The sequence below is a fragment of the Eleutherodactylus coqui genome, chromosome 4 (genome assembly GCF_035609145.1).
Source record: "Eleutherodactylus coqui strain aEleCoq1 chromosome 4, aEleCoq1.hap1, whole genome shotgun sequence".
NCBI lineage: Eukaryota > Metazoa > Chordata > Amphibia > Anura > Eleutherodactylidae > Eleutherodactylus > Eleutherodactylus coqui.
In genome coordinates this window covers 228,461,081-228,485,406 of record NC_089840.1, presented here as the reverse complement: position 1 = coordinate 228,485,406, position 24,326 = coordinate 228,461,081, and the positions used below count along the sequence as shown (strand labels likewise).

The window sequence follows — 24,326 nt, the reverse complement described above, 5'->3', positions numbered from 1 at the left end:
GACATCAGCCAGTCGAGACCCTGCTCTTACCGACATGGAAAATCTGTGCTGACCTCGTAAAAAGGTGTATTGGCAGTCACTTAAGACTTCCTTCACTCATCCTTTTTTGTGATGGTTTTTTTTGTTTGTTTTTTTTTTAAACTCACAAGCCCCAAAAAGTATCACCATGTAAGGGAGTGCATGACCCCAATCTGCATTTGGAGGGGATATTAAGCACATAGCTGCTTGTACTTTACATTATGGGCATCTGAAAGATATTCTTCTGTTTATTGGCCATATTCGGTCTCCCCCACCCATACACACGGACATTGTACTGCTCCATTTCTATTTTAATAATCCACAGCATAATTGAGAATGATGTACAATGAACGCTCCCCCAAGTGTAAATCGTCCTCCTACAATCTGAAGAATAAGTGTGCTGTATTGTGCTGCATAACTTGCAAATATTCATCCCCGCTGCTCAGAGCTGTCATTATTTACTATACACCAACAATAATTCTCAGATGTTCCTTTCAGAACTGGAGAACAGCCTAGTTAAAGCAGAGTTTTAAGAACATGCTGAACTTTAGGAACAAGTAGAATCCACTTACAGATTTCTCTTCTACATCTGTTTTCAGTTTAGTACAAAACAAATTAAACATCCTCTTCAGCGTTCACATACTAAGGAAACTCATATGATAACTACAAACCTTACAGTCTATGAAAAGAATTACATTGTCTGACAACACACTACTCTTATTTTTACCTCTTCTTCTATGACTCATAAATAGCAGCTGACACGGTACAGAAATAATTATTATTTACGTGAAACAAAACGGGCTCAAAAGTTTTTTCCCCCCAATTAATGGCATTCTATGGGAACCGATACAAATAAATAGATAAAATAATAAAGAATCCACTCTAATTTCCTAATAGGCTCCAGATGGTCAATCAATTGCATTGAAAAAAAGCACAAAGTTCATATTGATGATGACCCCACTAGGTACAATTTTTTTAACTTACGGTGTTAAAGGGAGTAAAGATTTCAAGAAACATCGAGAGTGACTTAAAAGGCAGGCTTGCTTTTGAAACCAAGTTTCTGTTATTGTCTTAAGGCATACAAGACGAAAACAGAAGCAACTTTTCAGATCACCTCAATTTTTTAAAGAAATCTCCCATACAGATCTATCTGTCTCCATGGTAACAGACTACATACTCAGCGTAGTCTGATTTTGTAGTTGTACTCCCTTCCGTCTGTCTCCTACTTTTTGCTAATCTACTAAATGTTTTTTTTTGTGTGAAAAGCATGGAACAAATGAAAGGGGAATGGGACAACAGATCAGACTACACAAAAATGGTTTGTAGTCTGGGACCATGGCAACACACAGGTCTGCATAGATGCTGTAGACTCAAAAGAAGAGATGTTTATTTAAGTTTATTTATAAAGTAGCTTTTTTTCATCTTTGTTTCATTGTTCCAATGTATCTAATTGGTTTGGAAAGTGGACTTTCATTTTTTTTAATGCTGCAACCAGCTTAAATCTATTCTAAGTCATAATTATATTATTCAGGGCTTATTCACAGGAGAGTATATCGGCTGCCGTTTTCACAGCTGGCCAATATATGCTACCATCAGAGCTGTCTTCCCCCTTCCCTCCCCCTCACCAGCTCTCTGTCTCTCTCCTCCCCTCTGGCTGTTTACTACGAAAGGGGGTGGGATAGGGTGGAGCTAAGCTCCCCCTTCCCATTGCTTGCTGTGGAAAAGGGGAGGGGGCAGGAGCTTAGCTTAGCCCCCTTCCTACCTCCTCCCATTGCAAACAGCCGAAGGGGAGGGGAGAGGCAGAGTGTCGATGAGGGAAGGGGGAAGACAGCTCAGATGGTAGCGTATATTGGCCGGCCATGAAAACAGTGGCCAATATATGCTCCTATGAATAAGCCCTTATACAAATTTAAAAACTAGAATTTTTTCCCCCAGTTGCTAAACTCCCAGCATTAAACACACAGCTCTGTTCACGATCGCGCAGCCTGTTGGTACTGATGGTAAACAGTGCGTTGTAACAGTTTACCGAGCAGTTGCTGACATTCCATCGAGATCTATATAAACAAGACTAAACAAAGCCTTGTACATATTTTTGTCTGCATTCCCATTTTAACCTTCCTTGTTCATCCTCACATACCACCATTACTTAGCAACACTACCAAACTGAAATGCTATTATTCAGAACGGTGCATTATATTCCATAGAAAAAAAACATCACAATGAAATGCAATTTTCTGTCGAATATAACGGCTTAAAAAAACAAAACTCGGTAATGAAAGCTGAGATGCCTCTTACTGTTAAACAGTTTAAGTGTTATACTGATTAAAACACACCAGCAATCTGCACACTAAACAGTTACCACTAGAAACAGCGTGTTGAAATCTATTTCATTACTGTTTCCTGTTAAATATGGTAACACAGTAAATCAAAGTCATCCCTCCCTGACCTACAAGCCTACAAAATAAATCGGATAGTTTGGGCTCACAATGACCTGTTGACATTTCCTATCTTTAGAAAAAAAAATATCTTCGTCAACCCCTTTAATCCTTTGCAATCCAAGTTTGGATTCAGGGTTTCCTAGGGGGCTTTCTCTTTCTGTCACTATACAATAGCACCATCTGCTGGCTAGAGCCAGTGCTGCAGTATGTTACATGCCAGAGAGGCCCCCGACAACAGAGCGGCCAGTAATATACAGTAAGAATACCCTGCCGGACGTCTTCCGACATCAAAGCTGTACAGCCCCTTAATCAGAATGTCTTTAGACGTCAGACAGTGGATTGGAAAGGGTTAACCATTGAAAGAAAGGGCCATTTGATATAAAGTGTCCTGACCACCCCTTTAACCACTGAAAAAAAAGGACCATTTGATACGCATGTATGTTCCAATGTTCTGCACAACACCATCACCGATCCAGTGAAGAATGATGATATGCCGTTGGTCCTCTTTGGAACCTTTTTCCGAAAGAAAGGCTTCACTAGCATCAGAATCCTTTCAGTCTTGGTTTACGTAAAGAAGCAAGAAATGTTCAGTCACTTGGCTCCAAATATTCAGTGAGCAGAATCATAGCCATGGATTTTCTACACTTGAGCTGCAGTGTCAAAGTATTTACAACACACTTGCCAACATTTAAAAATCATTTCCAGGGACAAATTGATGATAATTGCTGCATGGAAACAGACTTCATGTGATAAGTCTTAGCGAGTTTAAGTCCAACTATGAACATCATCATTTCATTCTAGGCCCAAAATTCTGTCCTGATTAACGTCATAATATATGTGTGTATAGGGGTCAGAGCTCCATCGTACTACGTTGGCTCCGGGAATATTCTGTAAAAGAATCGGTACAGAATTTTGGACCTAACAATAAAAATGTCTGTTTGCAAGCTGAAACAGCAATATTTGGATGCATCCGTATAGGAATGGGGACATCCATATGAAAGAATTCAAAATTGGTCCAAAATCAAACTGAATAAATTTAGAGATGTTACTTGTTCCTATTTATTTGTAAAATGTAGAATTACGCTTGCTAAGCCAGAAACCTTACTGCACACTGATAAGGGGCAAGCACCCCGAAACAGCTGTCTGTGTATGGATCCTGCTTGGTTTCCTATTCCCAGTCATTGTTATAAAGACTTGTATAAAGGGTCTGACATTGATTTGAAGGAATGCTGCCATCCAATGGGTGGCGCTACAACGGTATAGTACTATCTTATTGGCTTGATATAAGGGGAGGGAGTAGAGGATCTATTGAACCGCTAATTACCTCTGAATCTTCAGCTTTTGCTGCTCCATCCTTCTCTCTCTTCGACCTTTGGCCTTCGTGCTTAATACGCTTTGCACTGCATATTTTTGTTTTTATATCCACATCTGGTGAATTGCTTTCTGGTTTCCGAGGCTTGACAGGAGGTAGCGGTTTGTCCTCCTCTCCTTTGATAAACCTTTCATACGGTAGGATTAACCTAAATAGCCAAGAAAAATACATTAGCTCCTCATTGTAAATGCATTTGAAAGAATTATTGAATGTGCACTTCAAAAAATACTTTCATATCCTGATGTCATTTGGTGGGATAATTTAGATTTTTTTTTCCCTGACTCGTTCTGTGAATAAAAGGAAGCAATTTTATTAATGCAGTAATTGTCTGCTGAGAACCATAGTCAATAACAAGTGCAGAAGCAAGCTGGGATGTTGGACTGCATAGATTTTCTACAGTAGCAGATAATATGGAAGATGACCTAATATTCAAAGCAATGTTTTGTACAAAATTGGGAATGAAAGTGACCACAGAGGGGGCAGCAATGCGGCTGACCCGACTGATAACCAACAGCTAATAGAAGATGAGTGCAGTGAGACCACCTCAACAATACTTAATAGCAACCGGCTGAGAATTGTCATCTCGGGAAATGCAAACGTTCCACTTCAATTTTTACTATGACTAACCAAAATGTAAATGATTAATGTTTGGATGCTTTTCAGGCAGCAAGCTGAAGACATCGTCACTAGAGATGAGCGAATCTACTCGGTCCGGGTGTTTTTGCACTCGAGCACCACTTTTTTCGAGTAACTCACTACTCGGACAAAAAGGTTCGGAGGGTGCCGGAGGTGAGCGGGGGGTTGCAGAGGGGAGTGGGGGGGGGGGGGAGAGAGCTCCCCCCTGTTCCCCACTGCTACCCCCCACTCCGCCACGCCGCCCCCCCCGAATCTTTTCGTCCGAGTAGTGAGCTACTTGGAAAAAGCGGTGCTCGAGTTCAAAAACACCCGAACCGAGTAGGTTCGCTCATCTCTAATCGTCACCAATGGCTTGTCCCATTTTTCAAAAAAATGGCCTTGACTTAAAATAGTCTTTGTCTGCTTATAACTTAATATATAGACACGACTGTTGGTTTAGTCTACAAAATGGTAAAAAGTTTCATTTTTATACTTTTAAAGAAAGCATATGCGCAATCTTGAAGTTGACACTAAAAAAGGGTACCTTTACACCTTTCCTCCCTGTCCCTATTGATACTTTAGGGTCCCTAGCCTAGAACTTTGATGCCACCCATACCATAAGTGCTCTGGTAACGGGATGTCTTTGTAAAATGTTTTTCTCTCAGTTCACTGAGCTGCTCCACATCTCTGACAGCTGGATTGGTCTCCTGGTTGGACACTAAGGCCTCATGTCCACGGGTATAATTCATTTAGCAAATCCACGTGTGTAATCTGCAGATCAAGTTTCCCATAGGAAATCATGGACCATCCGTGGTTAACTTAACAGCCTGGATGTGATTTATTTCGATTTGCGGATTTCATGCACGGAGGAAAAAATGCAGCATGCTCCATTTTAACGCGGATCATGCACAGATGGTCTCCACTGATCTCTATGGGTGGGGGAGATCCACAGTGCATCTGCAGGTACATTTGCGGATGCACTGTGGATTTGAAGGTTAAATTCAATTAGGAAGGTGGGGAAAAGGCTGGGAGGTGGGGTTGCGTTTTTTTTCACAATGATGTGAAAAATCCACAATCCACGATCTCCCGCAAGCCAAAAAAATACAATTTAAAGATCATCCGCTGCGGAAATCTACATGAAAAATCTGCACGGGACTTAGTATGCCTATGGACATGAGGCCTTAACCTGTCAATCACAGCTGTGATTAATGGAGACGGTCCACCCCCAGAGCACTTGCGGTTTCAAAGTTCTTTTTCTTAATGCTAGGCACCCTAAAGTCAGCAATAGAGGCACTTTTAGACCCCTCTCCCCTGACCCTGCTTAGCACTGTCAGCAGTTCTGTATCAGCAGAACTGCCAGGCAGTATAACACATAAGAACCAGATCCACTTCCTGCACATGGCTGAATGATGGCTCTGTACATCCTCTGAGTTGTACAGGCCCAGTGAAATCTATGGAAACTTATTCTACTTCCATATGGCTTAGATTTCATACACAGGCACATGGTGGTTTATACCACAATTTACAGAAGCACATATAGCATGCAGCCACTGGGATTCCCTAAGCCATCCTACAGCCTCCTGCCATGTGCATTGAGATTTATCTCTAGTGGGTTACATGGTTAATGTGTTAAAATCTATAATAGAAAAGCCACCAAAAGAGGTTATCACCCTAGCTACAGGATTGGGAGCGGGGCTTACAAAGGTACCCAAACAAATGAAATAGAAGTCGCTCATGCACACTACCACTACATTCATGTCAATAGGACTGTCAGAGATAGTGGAGTACATGCGCTCAGTAATCTTCGGCAGCCGAAATGAACAAAGCAGTAGTATGAGCGCATGACTGACTACTGCTCTATTCAGAGACCATTAGAACCCTTGTTATCTGTGGGGGTCTGATTGCTGGAACTTCCACCATTCAGATAGTTAGCTCCAGTCTTGTGGATAGGGAACAACATATTTGGTGGAACAACCCCTATAATTGAAGGATAATTAACCCAATTCCAGATCCATTAAAAATCCACTCTTCGCCACAATATTTCCACAGTTGGCATACCTGCTAAAACTCACATTCTGGTTAACAATCCGCTGAATGTGATTTACATACTGATTAGAGATGAGTGAGTATACTCGCTAAGTAAGGCACATTACTCGAGCGAGTAGTGCCTTAGCCGAGTATCTCCCCGCTCGGGGAACGGCGGGGGAGAGCGGGGAGGAACGGAGGGGAGATCTCTCTCTCCCTCTCTCCCCCCACACTCCCCGCCACAACTCACCTGTCACCCGCACCGGCCCTCGAATCTTTAGAGACGAGCCGGAAGATACTCGGCTAAGGCACTACTCGCTCGAGCAATGTGCCTTAGCGAGTATGCTCGCTCATCTCAAATACTGATGGCTACATATAATACTTTTTTTTTTCCATTTGAGGAAAAAGAAGAGAACCAAGACAATAACATTTGACAACAGATATGTTCCCTACATCGAAGCCAAGACATAAGCAAATCTCAAGCCGTACACATACTACTGGGGGATTTATGACATTAAAACCTTAATCACAATTCTAGAAAAATAGACACATCAAACAATGTAGCATTTAATAATCTGTTTTCCAGTCATAGCCGAGTTCTTGATCTTAAAGGAGAACATAACTGTGTTATAATTAGAAGAGATGGATTATATTACAATCTCAGTTTCAACTTCAATGATGAACTTTTTTTTTTCTTCTTCCAAATGCATTTGGCATGATTAATGACTCACTCTGGGATTAATGCACAACTCAGCGACTTCACAATATGAGGACTGTTATTCAGAACATTATGTTGTTTTAAAGACAAATTAATTTAGTGGAGCCAAGGCTTTGTTTATAGTGCATATATTCATTATAGAGGAAGTATGTTTTAGTTACATAGACGACGTAAAAAAAAAAAAAACTGCACAGAATTAAATTAGATTTCTAGATAGTTTTACCAGGGTGTTTTTCTGTATGGGTACAGTGTTAATTCCTTTGGGGCCAAGGCATTTTCCGCTTGTAAGTATAGTTTTTTGCAGGTAGACCTTATTTTTGTCCAGAATGAGTTAATGTCTAGCCCATTTTGGAGTACATATAATTTAGTGTTTAACTTGCATTTTTTTTTTTTAATTTTCAGTTTCACAAAGTTTTACTAAAGTTGCCCCTTAAGTTTTCAAATAACTTAATTTCTGTACATAGGAGGCATATTAAGGCAAGACATAACTGGGAGAAACAAAGTGATTCCCAATGGCAGGGAAGATGATCACCTCCAATTACCCTATTAGAGATCCCGTATCTAAAAGTAAGGTACAGGTAGTTTTAACGAATTGAATTGGCCTACGTTACAGTAGGCAACTCGAAGAACCATATATGCTAAGAATGTACAAAGATGACATAAGACAAAATGTAACACAATATTTCAGGCACATGGGTATCATCTCTATTAAAATATAAGAAAGAAAATGCACAATAGTGTAGCACTCATGAGGTCAGAGGTGTTGTCCATTGTGTAAATCCTACGAAATCTGACCATGGTAGCCACGTTTTTTGGAATTCCGCCATTGTGTCGGATATGATGGCATTTAATTCTTTGAATAGCATCATGCGTGACTCTTTTTACTTGATCACAGAGAAGGGAGGATTTCCATTGCACTGGTATGAAGATCCTCACCATATGCTGATATGTTGGGCTAATTTGTGAGCTTGATTCCCAATCCCAGGGAGTTTATCTCCCAAGTGTAGGAGTGTGTGAGAATTGCAAAACTGCATATTCAACACCCAAGAAATTAGGCTCATCACACGGCCCCAAAATAGGGACATCGCTGGCTATAACCACCATATGTGCAAGTGATTGCCTAACAATTGATACTCAATTGAAAACATGATGTGAAGTCTATGGAGAACTCTGAGGGAAAATTCTCCCAGGCCACAACAGGACAGATGAGGAAACATTGAGATCCTGTTCTCATTTAAGCATGAAAGGAAGTTCTCTCTTGGTGGGTGGGGTGTTGAAAACAGAATTAAGAAGGGATATCATACCTCCTGCAAAGGGTCCACCCAACGTCTAAATAACATTATAAAGTCTAGTGATCCTTTTAAGAATCCACCAATTATACGCTGTCCAGGTAGAAATGTGGGATTTCCAAAAAATAGGTTTTGACTGAAGTCCCATTTTAAATTTGGTGGATTTTCATAGTAGCAGAGAGTGGTATTAGAAAAACGTTGTTTTGATAGAGGGGGATACAGGGCCCTCGTATCACATCAAGGCCAGGGAGGAAAAGGGCTAAAACAATAAATTCTCCAGTTGGACCCATGCTGAGGCAAAGGATCCAGCATCTTCAGCTGCTTTCTAACCTATTTAAGCAGGCTTACAATAATTAAATAAGGAAGCAACAACCCACCCAGTCTTTTATGTTTTTTTTTCTTTTTAATGTTGTCATTTCAATCACTTGTATACCAAACTTGAGATTTTTTTTCTAGATGACTTATTTAATAAATAAACCATTGCCAGAAAGTGTCTAAGACACATTTTTAGAAATTATTTTTTTCCCTTGAGCAACTGTGTTTTACATTAACTTTGACATTCTATTCATCTTTTAAGTAGAACATGTTCGTTCCATATTCCGATGCATTATTGCTCACACAGAACAAACGGTAGGCACCTTATTGTACATCCAAATGCATTGAGGAGCACAGGTATGTGCAAATATGCAAAGCCATGAAATGATGTGCGCCCTTTAGTAGCAATGGACAGTTGCTTTGATACAATCAGTCTTCATGTTACAGCGCGGTTCACAAAATTAAAGCCGGATTCTGGCTGAGGTCCTATTATTATTATTACAGCTGCTTTCTCACTGACTGTTCCATTTAAAGATATGGGTTCCTAAGAAAACTAGTTTGCATTGCTATAGCCCCAGGGTGCACGTTGGCTCCCATATGGGAATTCGGATGGCCTTCCTCATGTGTACCTTATCCAAATAGGGTGTTCATCTACAGTGAATACAAAAATCATTCCTCCTTCCTCCCAATAGCTTTCAAAAGGCCTGCTCAAACAAGTGTGTGCACTTAAAGGAGCATTTCTTGGGAAATCTAAGTTGTATTATTTATGAGATGAGACGTTTCAACCTCATGTATTAGCTAAACTGCAGCCATAGTCAGTGGGACAAACTTAGGGTTTATTCAGACAAGTGTGTCCGATTTTGGTCGTGAAAAATGGACTTATTTTAACCCTTTCCAATCCACTGTCTGACGTCTAAAGACATTATGATTTAAGGCTGTACAGCTCTGATGTTGGAAGACATCCGTCGGGGTTCTCTTACTGTATGTTGCCAGCCTCTCTGCTGTTGGAGCCTATCCAACGTGTCACCTCATGCAGTATTGGCTTTAGCCAGCAGGTAGCGCCGTTGTATAACAGCAGAAAAAGAGTAAGCCCCCTAGGAAAACCAGGATGGAAATTGGATTGGAAAGGGTTAATTCTTGTATATGTCCATCTTGCATCCACATGCATTGCATGGCCATTTGTTAGTTTCTTTTATTTCTGTGTGTTATCTGTTTTTTTTTTCTCTCATACCCAAAAAGAAGAAAATTGGGCTTCCTCCTTTTTTTTTTAATTGCAAAACAGCATGCCTGTATAGCCCCGTTTACTATAATGGGTCAGTGTGCTGTCTGTGTATAGTCAGTTGCAAATACAGACTGAACACAGATGTGGAAATCATTTGTGTGAATAAGTCCTTATAGAGATGAGATACTGCAACCAAACTCAAAAATGCTTTTTTTTTCAATCCGCCCTAAAAAACCATAGCATCTGGAACCTGATTGGCTATTGTAAACTGTAAACAACACCTCCAAACTTAGTAAGAGTGAACCACCAGGAATAGAATTCATTGAGCGCGCATGCTCTGACATTGTATGTGTAAGAAAATAACATGAATTATGTTCTCTAGCCCAGGGATTGGCGGTCAGCCAATGAGGCTAAACAGAGCCCGTGGGGAATATTCATCCTCAGATCCCATTACAAACTGAGTTTAAACATGTTACAGCTGCTGAAACTGTAAACTGTTCCCTGTATGAAGACTTACCAAAATAATATATGGCTGCCAAATCCCGGCCTCCTGCTGTAATATTACAGTTCATATTTACATAATAAAGAGGATGGAAAAAACAGAGGAGGTCATGTGTAAGTGCACAGAAAGCCTTGTAATCACTCCTGGTAACCACTGAACAGAGCATAGACTTTTAATTAAAAAATTGCCATACATTATGGTTTTACACTTAAAAATTAGACAGTTTTCTGGCACAACTTGCACCAGAAGACTGTCAAACAGGCTTTATGCCAGATTTACTATGTGTTTAGACACTTTTGGCCTTTTTTTTTTTTTTTTAACTGTGTCCGACAGATGGGAATTCCATTCTAAAAACATTGGTCAGGCCAAAACTGTACCATAATATGCCAAAAATGATGTAAATTTTACCAAAATATTGTCCCAATTTTTAGTGTCATAGCCTGCACTAACTTTTAGGCAGTATTAGTAAATAAGCTCCAAATGTTAGTGCAAAATTAGTCTTAAAAAGCACCAAATTCATCACAGTGATAATTGTGTCAAATTTTAAGACTAGTCTAAATTTAGACCACCTTTTGGTTTGCTTAGTTTATGCTAGAAATTGTACCAAAATTTTAGAACAATCTGCCACAATTTTGGTGCAATTTGTTCGTGAACTTTAGGCCCCCCTTTTCGTACACAGAAAGAAAAGTGTCAGAAAATGTCTAAAACACATAGTACATGTGGTACACAGCAGTTTCTGGCACAATTTGCACCAGAAAACTGTTGAAGTTTCAACTGTGAAGAAGTCTCAATGTCTTTTATACTGTTGCACAGTGAGTATCCTCACTGATGAACCTCTTAGACCGGCTGTCCACTGGCGATGCGGTATCCCGCAGCGAAGCTCTGCTGCGGGAGCCGACACCCGAGAGCAGGAGCCGCCGGCGAATCTCGCAGGTCAGCCCTATCTAATAGATAGGCTGACCACGGAGAATGGGGGCAATTCGCAGCATGATTCTCCGCTCGTGGACAGGTGACGGCGCTTTCCATAGCAATGCTATGGGAAGCGTGGGCCGGCGTGATAATAAACTGCCGTGGACAGGGGGCTTCAGTCGATATTGACCCACTACAACCTCAGTTGGTGGATATAAATTGTAAGTATGTCTAAACCTCTATATGTGTAGTCCAGGCCTTATTGCTTCTAACATTCCATGCTAATACTAATCAGTCATGACTATCTTACGGACAAACCTGATCTGCAAAATTAAACACAATTGTTCCCGAGTTATATTTTTACCCTCTTGGAAACCATAATGTAAAATGTATATCCTATAAAATACGTGAATGCTCTATGTGAGATACTTTGTCAGCAGAGTCTTGTTTGTACTACAGAAGTATAGTATATGAATCACTTGTTACTGTTAAAGTGGCTGTCTGGTTGCTGGACGATTTTTTAAATTAATGGGTTAAAATAACAAGAGCAGGGGGTACTTACCTGTCCTCTGCTCTGGCAATCCAAAACTGCAGCCCCGTGGTCCTCCCAATCTTTGTTATGGGACAGCTACCACCTGAAAGCTGCAGCCAATCAGAGGCAGCAACGGTGACATTCTCCTGGCATTACCACTCAAATGCTGGGAGCCATGATGCCAAGAGAACAGCACTTTGCCACTGTGACCTCCATTTGGCTACATCGGCCAGGTGGTAGACATTCCATAACAGTAACTGGGAGGACCATAGGACTGCAGTGCTGGATCGCTGGGACAGATGATGGGTAAGTAACCCTTATTTTGACCTATAACATGTCCAGCTGTAGACTTTGAGAAAGCAGTGCACATAGGCCCGGTCTATTTTACTTCTCGCTTTGCTTGTACAAGAGAGGTCACATGATCTACATCCATTGGGTTCTTGAGGATCCCTGAGTGGTCAAATGCCCCTTTATGCTCTGCCCTAGTCTACCATCTCACTTACGTCTCTTTCTGTATTGGGTGCATCCTGTCTGCCAGATGAAAGCATAACATCCTGTTTACAAAATGACAAGTACCCTTTAAAGGGGTTTTTCTAAGACTGAAAGAACATTATAGGCATGGAATGGGCTAAAATTGAAAAATTACCCATAAAACGAGCCACAAGCCTAGCTTAGCACAGCCACTACGATCCTATGATCTCCAGCAGCAGTCATGTGCCACTCATTGTCCACGTGCCTACTGCAGCCAATTAATGCTTTCAGCAGTCACGTGCCGTTCATGCCGATATCACGGAGCCAGTGACTATGCAAGGGTCACATGAGCAAGGTGCTTCCAAGACCTTGGGGCCATTAATCAGGTGAAGAGTGGTTTTTGAAAATTTACTTTAACCCAATCCCTGGCCGTAATTTTTTAATTCATTCTAGCCCGACAACCCCTTAAGAGTAATTCCAACAATAGCCCTATATTAATTAATTACTACAGTTTCCAGTCACCACTATATTCTTTAAAGGGGTTCCACAGATGTTTGAAGGGTCTCTTTATTGTCGTTCGCCATAAGCTTCTCTCCTCTGACTCGGACATACGTGGCCAAAAACACTAAGTCCAATTTGTTAGCAGCATAAAAAATAAATGTTATAGTAACAAACTAGCAGAGCTAATGTACATTTTGATCAAACGGAATTACAGGATGGCAATAACCGAGGCATACTGAGCGGCGCAGAACATTTTAGGGCTCATTAGGGTTCTAAATGATGGCATCAAACAAGGAAATGCTTCACCCTGTACATCTTTGCCTAAATATTTAAAATCCATTGTAATGCAAGTGAATTCCGCAGTCCTAATTATTAGCTTAATAGGATAACTCCACATAATGTGCTTCTTTGTCTCCTGGAATTCATTTCCAATATTGTAGTACAACTATTTCATCAGACAAAAAGAATTCAGCAGCTGCAAAGTCCTCCATATTAAATAATGACAACAGTTAGTGACCCGGCGATAATGTGTCCTAGCCATATTCTATTGCAAATCCGAGAGCGAGCTGCAATGGATTCTTATGTTCTTGTGATACACTTAAGCCATAAATATTTTATAGTCATTTCTCATTGAGATAACTGTTTTATGACTTTGTTCTTCAGTTCACGGCTAATTGGGGTCCCCCCACCGTATTCAGAAGAACATGGAAGAGTTTATGAAGTAGAGAAACATTTTCATGTTAAGTTACTTTTTCTTTTTTTTCACCGAGCTCAGCAGTTGGCAGTGAGACAGCAGCAGAAATACATTTCACACAGCTGGTCATAGGCCTAGAGCCAAGAGCCGAAAATCTGGAATTAAATGTTTCTTGTATCTAACGGAGCCATGACTAAGGTAAAACTGAATGAAAACACACAGCTTCCACGCTGAAGCTCCGATTCAGCACCGTTTAACTTAGACGTTACATTTAGTGACTTTGTCAAATACTTTTAAGGCGGGTCTACTTGGTGCTCTTGTTCCACGCAGCTTTTATACTATTCGGCCTTCATATAGTACGATTTTGATGTGTTTTTGTGTGTTTCTAATGATTATAGTTTTTTTTCTTCTTATTTGATTACTCTGTTTTAAGGCCCATTTAGACACAAATATCACTCAAAAGCCATCTTTTGAGCGATAATCGTTTGTGCACTATTTGTTCATCACTGACTTTTAGCGGGATACCATTGATACTATTCTTTCAGCTGGTATCCCGCTCAGAGCTCTCAGCGGGATGCCAGCTGATGGCTCCAAGAATAAAGCAGCTGTATGCAGATGACAGAACTCCCACTGTCTTCTATATACAGCGTCCGCCTTTATTTACACGCTAATAAACTCTTAACTAGCTAGTTAGCTACTTAACAGCTTATGCAAAGTGATCGCTCAAAACTGTCACTCAAACCGCCATTTGAGCGATTTTTGAGCGATCGTCTTTCCATGTAAATGGGCCCGTAAATCCACTCCTGGGGGTTTGGAAAGGTTACCACCTGACCACTGAGGTGATCCGCTGCCGTTCTCCTGGCATCACCATTTATATGCTGGGGGCCATTGTACCAGAAAAATGGCAACAGACCTGTTCGGCCTCTGGTTTGCTGCAATAGTCAGTTGGCAGCTGTTCCAAAATAAAGACTGCGAATGATGTGGGGCTACACCACTGGAAACCCCAGGGGGGAGTACGGGTAAGTACCGCTGGCTTCTATGGTTTTAAAAGAATCATATGGCACTCAGCCAACTAATTTAACAGCATTTAGAGATGCTTTAGAGCAACAAAATAAGCCGTAGACCAATGAACAAGAAGGGACACGTTGACTTTTATGGGATAGTGTTGTGGGCATACTCTGTGCATGTGAAGAGATCATTGTGCAGGGAGGAGGAGGAGGAGGTGAGCGGGTTTTGAAGCTGCTCTTTTCCAGCGGAATTCTCAGGTTTTTTTAGTGCGCCCATTCTGTACAAATTCCACTGGAATTCCGTCCCGTGTGACCCCAGCCTTAGTATAATCCTGTCTGTGCTGATAATGAGATGACTGCTGAAAAGTTTTCTCTACAGAACAGGAAGTGTCAGACAATTTTAGTGGCTTAGCAGTCGGCATGAAAACTGCAAGATTTTATTTTTTTAAGTATAAATCGTGACATCGAAATTGTAAAAAAAAAAATCACCAAAAATTTGTAGTCAAATATATTTAACCTAAAAACCTAATTTCTACAATAGGTCATTTTTATGATGACACATTATTAAGCCAGAGAGGAACCTTTAAATAGATAATACTATTACATTCATTGAATTTATATATTTTATATCTACTACCGTATATATAACGCCTTCCAATCCAGGATGCTGTCCTCCTACCTTCATACGAGACTACACCTTTAAATGTCAAAATGTCATACATCTACTTTCCTTGCTTGCTGCATTCTCAAATTAATACATTATGTTGCTCCATCAATAATGAAGCACATACATATTTACTGTACTGCTCGGGGGGATTACATGGGATTCTAAAACCATATGGACAATTGCTGTTTCAAAAAGGTCTCTGCAATTTTCTGAGTTTCCCCCCCCCAGCCATCCTGGTAATAGTACAACACAAATGCCCACAGGATGTGATCTTATCATTTGATTATGAGAGAGGTTGTATTTTCTGCTTGCTCTTAACAGCACAAGAGCTATTCTAAATGGATTCCTGGTATGTTCAAGCTGAAACACTAAAGAATAAACAGAGGTCATTGTAAAGTAAACTGAGCCCCCTCCCCGCCCGTGCACTAATGAGGGCTATATTTATCTGGCCATGCATGAAATAATCGGTTGTGACTGTAAAGGCAGAATAATAGGATGGGAGTACAGTATAGCAGCTTTAGTATGCATACCCTGATACAATCATGTCCACTGATTGTATAAACTATATCAACACCGGATAGAAGGGTTAAAAAAAAATAAAAATTATATATATAGATATAACTAAAAGTTAAAATCTTAGAATCGCCTAGAAGGGAGTATTAGCTGCCCCTTGCTATGGTTTTATATGTAGAGGCATAGTTCCCTATGCATAAATTTCCCAGAGGAGCATGCATGGCCTTATTAGTCTCTGTACAACATCTAGGTGCTCTCCCTACGGAGAAATTATACCCTTCCTGACCCACATCTATAAGCCAGAAACCTACTGCACACTGATGAAGGGTAATCACCCCGAAACAGCTGTCTGTGTATGGTTATCTGCAACTTCTGGGGAAGACTCTGGTTTATATTCCCGAGGTTTGTTAAAAGGTCTAACATTGACTTGCAGGAATACTGTCCTCTAATAGGTGGTGCTGTAGAAGCATTGTTCCATCTTAAATGTCAAGATGCGCCCATCATGATGTAACCGGAGCCTAAAGCTTTCCTGACCCAGGACTATGTCTCATCCATAGAGCCATAACTGTTCTTCCCAGTGCAATGTGCCTGCAGGAGGGAGAGGTAGGAATAACCATGACCAAATAGGCTACGAGTCCCAATAATGCATTGCTGGACACCATAAACATCGGAGTATTACATTTTGGAAGCCTGCCCTCATGATGGGAAGTTCAGAGACACACATCACTTTGCTATGTGGACACGGCATCTTAACTCTACACCTGTTACTCCAGGCTACATGTCAAGCATTAAACCGATGAAGTGTCAAAATAAAGAGCCTCGTAGAATGGTTTATGGCCGCTAGCAGCAGTGGTGGTGACGACTGATGACATATTAGAGTTGCTCCTTAAACTCTGCCAAAAGAAGAAACTAACTCCACACCGCTAGAATGTCCCCCGGGAGACGCTGCTACATTATATACTACTGGCTCAACGCTTTTATTCTGTTACACTAGTTTTACTTTTCGACAAAAGATGACACCACAAATGCAGATGCGACAAAATATTCCAAAAGTCCAGCATCGAGGGTCTCGTGAATCGCTTTATCTGCTCAATATGGCAAAGGAGAACAAACCCGCCCGGGTATCTATTTTGGGCGCTCGTTATTAAAATTGTTTTTATAGGTCAGGACTAGAGATGAGCGAACCTGCTCGGTCACGCCCCTTTTTCACCCGAGCGCCGCGATTTTCGAGTACTTCCGTACTCGGGCGAAAAGATTCGGGGGGCGCCGTGGGTGAGTGGGGGGTTGCAGCGGGGAGTGGGGGGGGAGAGGGAAAGAGAGAGGGCTCCCCCCTGTTCCCCGCTGCTACCCCCCGCTCCGCCACGCCTCCCCCTGCCCCCCGGCGCCCCCCGAATCTTTTCACCTGAGTACGGAAGTACTTGAAAATCGCGGTGCTCGATCGAGTAATTACTCGAAACGAGTAGGTTCGCTCAACTCTAGTCAGGACTGATGTATTAATTAGTTCTGGTGCTACCAAGCCATGTGAGTGTGTATTCACACTGCATTTCCAATATGTGCTGATGATATATGTGGAGGATTTCACTATGTATGACACAGTATATAGGCATACAGCGGCATACTTTGTTGGCAGGCTCCCATGTTAAAAAAATAGTACACACATAGTATACAATTTTTGTTTGATGCCTCTGTATAGAATAGTGCCGTAGTCTAAGCTATTCCATAAAGCTAAGGAAACTCTTCTGGCCACTGAACAGACACAACTATCCCTTTTCATAATAGTCTGGCTAGCCTGTACATTTCAATGTATGTGTGTGTGTATATATGTATGTATGTATATAAATATATATATATATATATATATATATATATATATATATATATATAATGTGTGTGTGTTTGTGTGTGTATGTATAAGCACATTGGGGCTTATCTATTATTCTTTGGATGCCAGAAAGTCTATTGCGCCTAAACTAAACCTTTTAGGGCATTTACACCACGCCAGTATAAAGGGTAACTTTTGGAAACACAATGTGAATACATTCTATCTTTTACACAGATTTCCCATAAATAAAGGGGTTGTACCAGGATTGCAAGTTATCCCCTATCCATAGGATCTGCAGTGAGGAGGCGACAGAATGAAGAGCTGGTCGCTGTCAATGGAACTGCCAAGATACCTGAGTGGCAGCCACTTGGGTATTTCCGTCAGACTTATTGTAATGCATGAAGCACTGACTGTGCATGTGCAGCCAGCACTCCCTTCACACTGATCTTACTGCGGGGGTGGTGGGGAGTGACCCCTGCAGTAACAGGAGAGAAGGACACGGGAGTCCCATTCTACAGATCGGCGGGGATCTCGGCTGTGAGACCCCCACCGCTCAGCAAGTTAACATGCAATCTTCGTACAATCCCTTTAAGAAGTAACAATTAAAGCATAAGTAAACTTTTAATAAACTTTTCACATTGTGACATGTCAGAAGTTTGCATCATCTTGGAGGGGCGGAGGTGGATATTCCCACCAATGGCTAAAATAAATGGGCAGAAGGGCTCATCAAAAGTGCTGTGTCCATTCATCTATTTCCAACACTGCTTGGAATTGTGTATAGGTTCAACAGAAGGCCTATGAATCCATACACCACTGGGTGATCATAGCCAAAGAGACACGGCACGCTGCCTTTTCATTTTAGCGATCCGTTGCGCTCTCAGCAGCCAGATCCCCACCAATCAAAATTTCTGCCATGACATGTGAGGTTTATTAAAAGTTTATTTATTCTTTAAGAATAGTTTATTCCACACTTTGAAGAGTGAAATTTGAATACGAAAATGTTCTTACTGTCTCACACCTACCGCTATCTTTTTTTCCTATCTCATTTTAATTCATTTTCTTCTATTGTCCTTTCCATACTTTCTATATGTATACGCAGATACACATATATAATAACATGTATATACACGGTATGCATGTCATTCAGCTCTTGCTGTACTATAAATGGCCAGTAGATGGCGACAAAGAACCAAACCTCTTTTTTTTTTTCTTTTACTAAACCTGGCGATTTCTGTGTTTGTCAATTATTCTACACCACAGTTAATATATACCCCAAATGTAATATCTTTCACTAATTATGTAGCCTTCCTATTACACGTACGGTACAATTCCTCTAAATAAATCACCAGATTGACTCTTGTAATTATCAAAACTGTCCGCAACCTCACAGACCAATGACTGTTCTTTAATCAGTCACCCCACAATATTATATATCTACCAGATTTTCAGATTATTTATTGATCGGGCATGAAAAAAAACGACAAGTGGCAAAATCAAATATCTGGCCGACACTTTTTCAGTTCCACATAAGTTCTATCCAGAAAGTTATAGAAAAACTTTGGTCTGATTGGGTGACTGTTACACATTGAATCCTCTAACAGATTTCTTAAACCATTTTGTTCACAGGCGAATTCATATTTCATCCACTAAAAATACATGTCAGTCAGCTTTAATATACATTAGAAGCCGGCCTTGAGAAAGTATTCTGTGCGAGCGCTAATGAGTTCTGCAAAGTGATCAGTTTTTCAGAACGGATAATGTCATTTTTGAAGCTTGTATCAAAAAGCTGGTATTAAGATTCATAAATTGCAAATCCAACCTATGAAGTGACTAATACAACCACAGTACAGTCAGATGCTATAAAAGAAAATCGGCTATCCAGATACAGCCATCATTTCCTTTTATTTTTCTTTATAATTTAAGATTAACATTCGAGAGGAGGGGGGAGGTAAGGGGGGGAAAAAAAAAACGGGAACCAGTGGGTGGCTTAACATTCTTCTCTGACAACAAAGCTTCTACTTAAATGAATGCAGCTTCTTCTCCTCGGGAGCCTGTCTGATGCAGAGGCATGTTTTAATCAATAAAGGTAAAGCAAACTAATATTCGCCTAGTCATTTCCCATCATCAATAGTTATGTTTTCCTATTAATACTTGGGAAATGTATTTTTCGCCTTCTTGAAGTCAATGCGGCTCCTGCTACAATTTATCTACATAGAAATGTGTTTCAGACACTGCTCTGAAATTAAATAAAGGTGTGGGGAGAACACAGGCTTTAGGTTTTTTTTTTTTTCCAGTAGAATTTATGAAAATCCAATGCAAAGCTTCAGCAAAGGTCACACATCTATTACAGTAAGTAATCTGGACTCCTGCCAGTGGGTCTAGGAAAGACGGAGGAGGACAATTTTACATTTGCAAATTGTAAAAGCTCTCAAGAGACATCATTTCTTTCTCAATCAAAATCACTATATTAAGAAAAGGTTATTTTCAGGAAAAAATACAAAAAAAAAAAAGTCATAGCAAGATAATACACATGGGCTTGAAAGTGCTTATGCTAAAGTATTTACTGTAAATGCTAGCAGGAATTTATATACTTGTAAGGGGGACTCACAAGGGGTTAACACAGGGGCATAGTCGTAGCAGTTGCTACCGGGCTCTGGAGCCTTAGGGGACCCAAAGGCGCCTCCATCACATAAGAAGGCACTGTGTTATAAACAACACATGGTAGGTAGGGCGCTGTGTTATAGATGTTGCATCAGGGCCCAAGAGCTTCTAGTTACACCTATGCCTATGTGTATATCATCAATCTTGTAACATACTTGCATTCATTTTTTCGTTTTACCCTTGAAAATTAAGTTTGCAGTGGCTGCCACTAAGGATCTTTCTTCCAGCACCTTTGCAATCCACTGCCTGTTGTTAGGCATTGGGCTTCTCTAGTAACTGGGACACGGGGAAATGCTAGTTACTACATGCAACAAAGGGGAAGGCATTCAGAGGCTGCCTTGTAGCAGGTTGGAATTTAGATGTTATTCTGAACGGGTCGTCCCAATTTTGTTTTTTCTACAGAAGATTGCAAGCTAGCAGATACAAGTGTGAAAAAATAATAGAAGATAGGACTAGAGATGAGCGAGCACGCTCAGTAAGGTCAGTTACTCAAGCGAGCATCGCTCTTCTCGAGTAACTGCCTTCTCGTCCAAATGTGCTCGGGAGGGGGGGGGGGGAGAGATCTCTCTCACTCCCCCCTCCCCGCTCCCCTCAGCTCTCCCACGCCGCCCCTCGCTGCCCCACCGAGCATGCTCGGACGAGAAGGCAGTTACTTGAGAAGAGCGATGCTCGCTCGAGTAACTGACCTTACCGAGCGTGCTCGCTCATCTCTAGATAAGACCAATATTCCATCCTATATTAAACATACCGTTCATGGCTCTTATTTCCATATGCATCATTCATTTTCTTTTTTCCACTGCGCTCAAGAGGAACCCATAAGCTGCACAATGTATGATTTTGAAAGGAATGCTTTTCCATTGCTGTCAGAGGCATCAGTAAATATTGACATATATATGGAAAATACTCAGGTAAATGAAGCGAAACACATTTCTACAACAGCCTACAAACATAATTATTACCACTTCAGTACCATCCTACATTAGAAAATTACCTAATTTCACAGTCTTGATCTTACTTTTCTACGCCCACTATATCTAGTATGACACCGTATCCAGTTTCTAAAGCTTTCACTGTTAAGACATTAATCTCATCTTGCTGGTAGTAATGAGGAAAAGGTGTAAATCTAGCAAACAACTACACAGTCCTTTCTCGTGTCCAACCATGGACCACAAGCACCTACAGCCCTATAGATGCCTCATACACTGCTATATCTACTCAGGGGATGACAGACTAAAACTACTCAAACCAGAGGTGTAACTTGAAGCTCCTGGGCCCCAATGCAAAACCTGTAACGGGGCCACAACTATAACGCTTTATTCATAGTACTGGGCTCCTTATATGGAGAAGAGGGGCCTTATGGGCCCCCTAAGGCTCCTGGGCCCTGGTGCAACCGCATCGCCTGCATCCCCTATAGTTATGCCCCTGACTCAAATTGCAGGGGTTGTCAATAAATGGGCAAACCACATGTACTCACTAACATGTACTCACTACACATCCTCAGGTTATAAGTATTGCCATATTAAATGGCTTTTCCAGCTCCCCAAAGTGTATATACTTGTTTAGGGCGGTGTAGAAAACATCAAAGGGATTGCGCCAAGTTATAAAGTTATCCACAAGGGGACAACTTTATGATCAGTGGGGGTTCGGCCAATAGGAGCATGGGGGCTCGAAAGTTACCACATAAATGGAGTGAAGGACACACATATGCACCACCATTCCATTCATTTCGATGGGAGAGTCAGAAATTGCTGAGCACAAGCGCTTGGCAAACTCTGGCACTTTCAATGAAATGAATAAAGGGGCAGCGTGCATGCAGGATATCTGTCCATTCATGCAGGGACCTTTGAGACCCCTGGATATGTGGGGGACCCAGTAGAAAGACCCCCTACAGATCATATAGCCATCCCTTATCCTATGGACAGGACATAACTTTATAACTCAGTACAATCTCTTTAAAAGTTCATAACTCACGCAATCTCCCACCAGTGACATGTGACCGACCCGGCCAATCACTGGCTCACTTTGGCCAAGTGATGAACTGCAGAAGTCACTTACTCCATTATCAGGATGTCATTACTGCTGTATCAGTAAGTGTAGCACAGAGGGAGATTGGGCACTGGTGAAAAAGAAGTAGTAGTTGAGTATCACTTTTTTATATTTTGTCCACCATCCTGAGAGACATTCAAAAATAAGTTTTTAGGCTGGATAACCCCTTTAAGTGTTTGGGATTGTTGGAGTCTTTTTATGACCCACACGGCTGTAGAAGTCTCCACCAATCCTGATTCTTATTGAAATACTGAGATCCTTTTGGGACAGAACTGCTTTCAACCTAACTCAACAATCCGACTTTCTCTGCTATAGAAACCTGCAGTTTGGCTCCAACATTGTGTTAATGGGTCATGACCAATGCAATGTGGCCATAATAACATTGATAACTATTATATACTACCGTACCATGTAAAACTATTCCAACAGGAAGAGCTGACCCTATCAATTATAGGCTGTTTGCACCATTCATATACCCACACAACTTGCTATACCGGTTTCTGTAAGTACTGCACACATTGTGTTATTTTTGCAAAAACAACTGGGAAACAGTTGGGCAGGGCTCTTAAGACGAAGGCCCTTTAATATCTTATTAAACCAGAGTCATTTGGAGGTCAAGTATCTGTAGACACTGCTTTTATGTAGTAAATGTTACCAAATGATTCACCAAGCAATCCTTTAAACCCTGATATCAGATGTAACATTGTCACTATATTTGTCTTTGTAACACACTGTGGAATGTCATCCCTTGGCAAGCAATTGGCTCGGATGACATCTAGCTTGCCACAATTCACATGCTGGAAGTTGTAGTTGTAGGAGAGGAGCCAATTGGTACCTTGGAAAAAAAAAATATTTTGGCGTAAATAAATAAATCTATCCTCAAGGTAATAATAATAATCTTTATTTGTATAGCGCCAACTTATTCCGCCGTGCTTGGTGAATAATATGGATTTAAATATATTGTCCAAGTCTAAAAAAAAAAGGATCTGCTTTTTTTTTTAGCCCCAAATCAACACCATGGCTATACAGTGGCTGTGTCTGGTATTACAGCTCAGCCCCATTTCTTGAATAGGGCTGAGCTGTAATACCAGACACAGACAATTTCCTTGAATGGGGATGAGCTGCAAAACCGGACAGTCCATAGACAGTCATGGTGCCAAAAAAACGACTACTGGACAATCCCTTAGGTTAACTGGCTACTCTATTGTTCTTATTATTTAATCTGGATGGTAAAATAGAATATGTACGGTATATTACTGGTTTCCTACTTGTTACTTTAGAGGAGTATTTCCCAAACTCCTGACCCTCCAACAGGTCATGATTTGAGGATATCCTTTCGAGAGTGCAATGTTTGAGGAACTGACCATAATTATATCACCTGTGCAATACTATGGAAATCCTGACCTGTTGGGGGTCCCTGAGGACTGGAATTTGCAAAATACTGTTATAAGGAACCCCTGAAAAATCATTCCATTCCCCCAAAAAAGCTCTGTTCTTATTTTTACCTCCGAGAAGCTTTGTGTAGCTGCAGGGAGACACCTGAGAAACCCAGTCCAGATTCCAGACATCAAATGTCCACGTTCATCATACACACTATACACAGGCAATGTAATAAATGGGGACGAGAGAAACTTTAGAATCCATAAGATAACTGATCTTATCTGATGAAATATGGCCTGATTTCTAATGCATATTAATCACATTCTCCTGTCATCTTAGTTTTGTAATTCCTCTTAACTTACTTCCTTATTTTCAATGGATGCTTTGTTATAGCATCTGTTACTCCCATAATCGTAGATCTGATTGTGCAATGGTATGCATGAGAGTAAAGTTACTCAGTGATAATGGTGAAGCCCCAGGGACAATAAACCTTATATCATAAAAGTAAAGGCTCGAGGTAAACTTTTCTCAGAACTCACATATTGCCTACTCGTGTCAATAGGTGTAAAGTAAACCAGTTGCTACTGGTGGCAGCCAGCTATTAAGACG

General features: G+C 40.9%; 1 protein-coding gene across 2 annotated transcripts in view; it reads right to left on the bottom strand.

The window, feature by feature from the left end:
• ARID5B (AT-rich interaction domain 5B) overlaps positions 1 to 24,326 on the bottom strand; it is a 294,257-nt gene that overhangs the window by 8,504 nt on the left and 261,427 nt on the right. For both annotated transcript variants that reach the window (XM_066600812.1, XM_066600813.1), the window contains one exon: positions 3,781 to 3,976. In XM_066600812.1, coding sequence (XP_066456909.1) covers positions 3,781 to 3,976 — 196 coding nt within the window. The remainder of the gene's footprint in view (positions 1 to 3,780; positions 3,977 to 24,326) is intronic.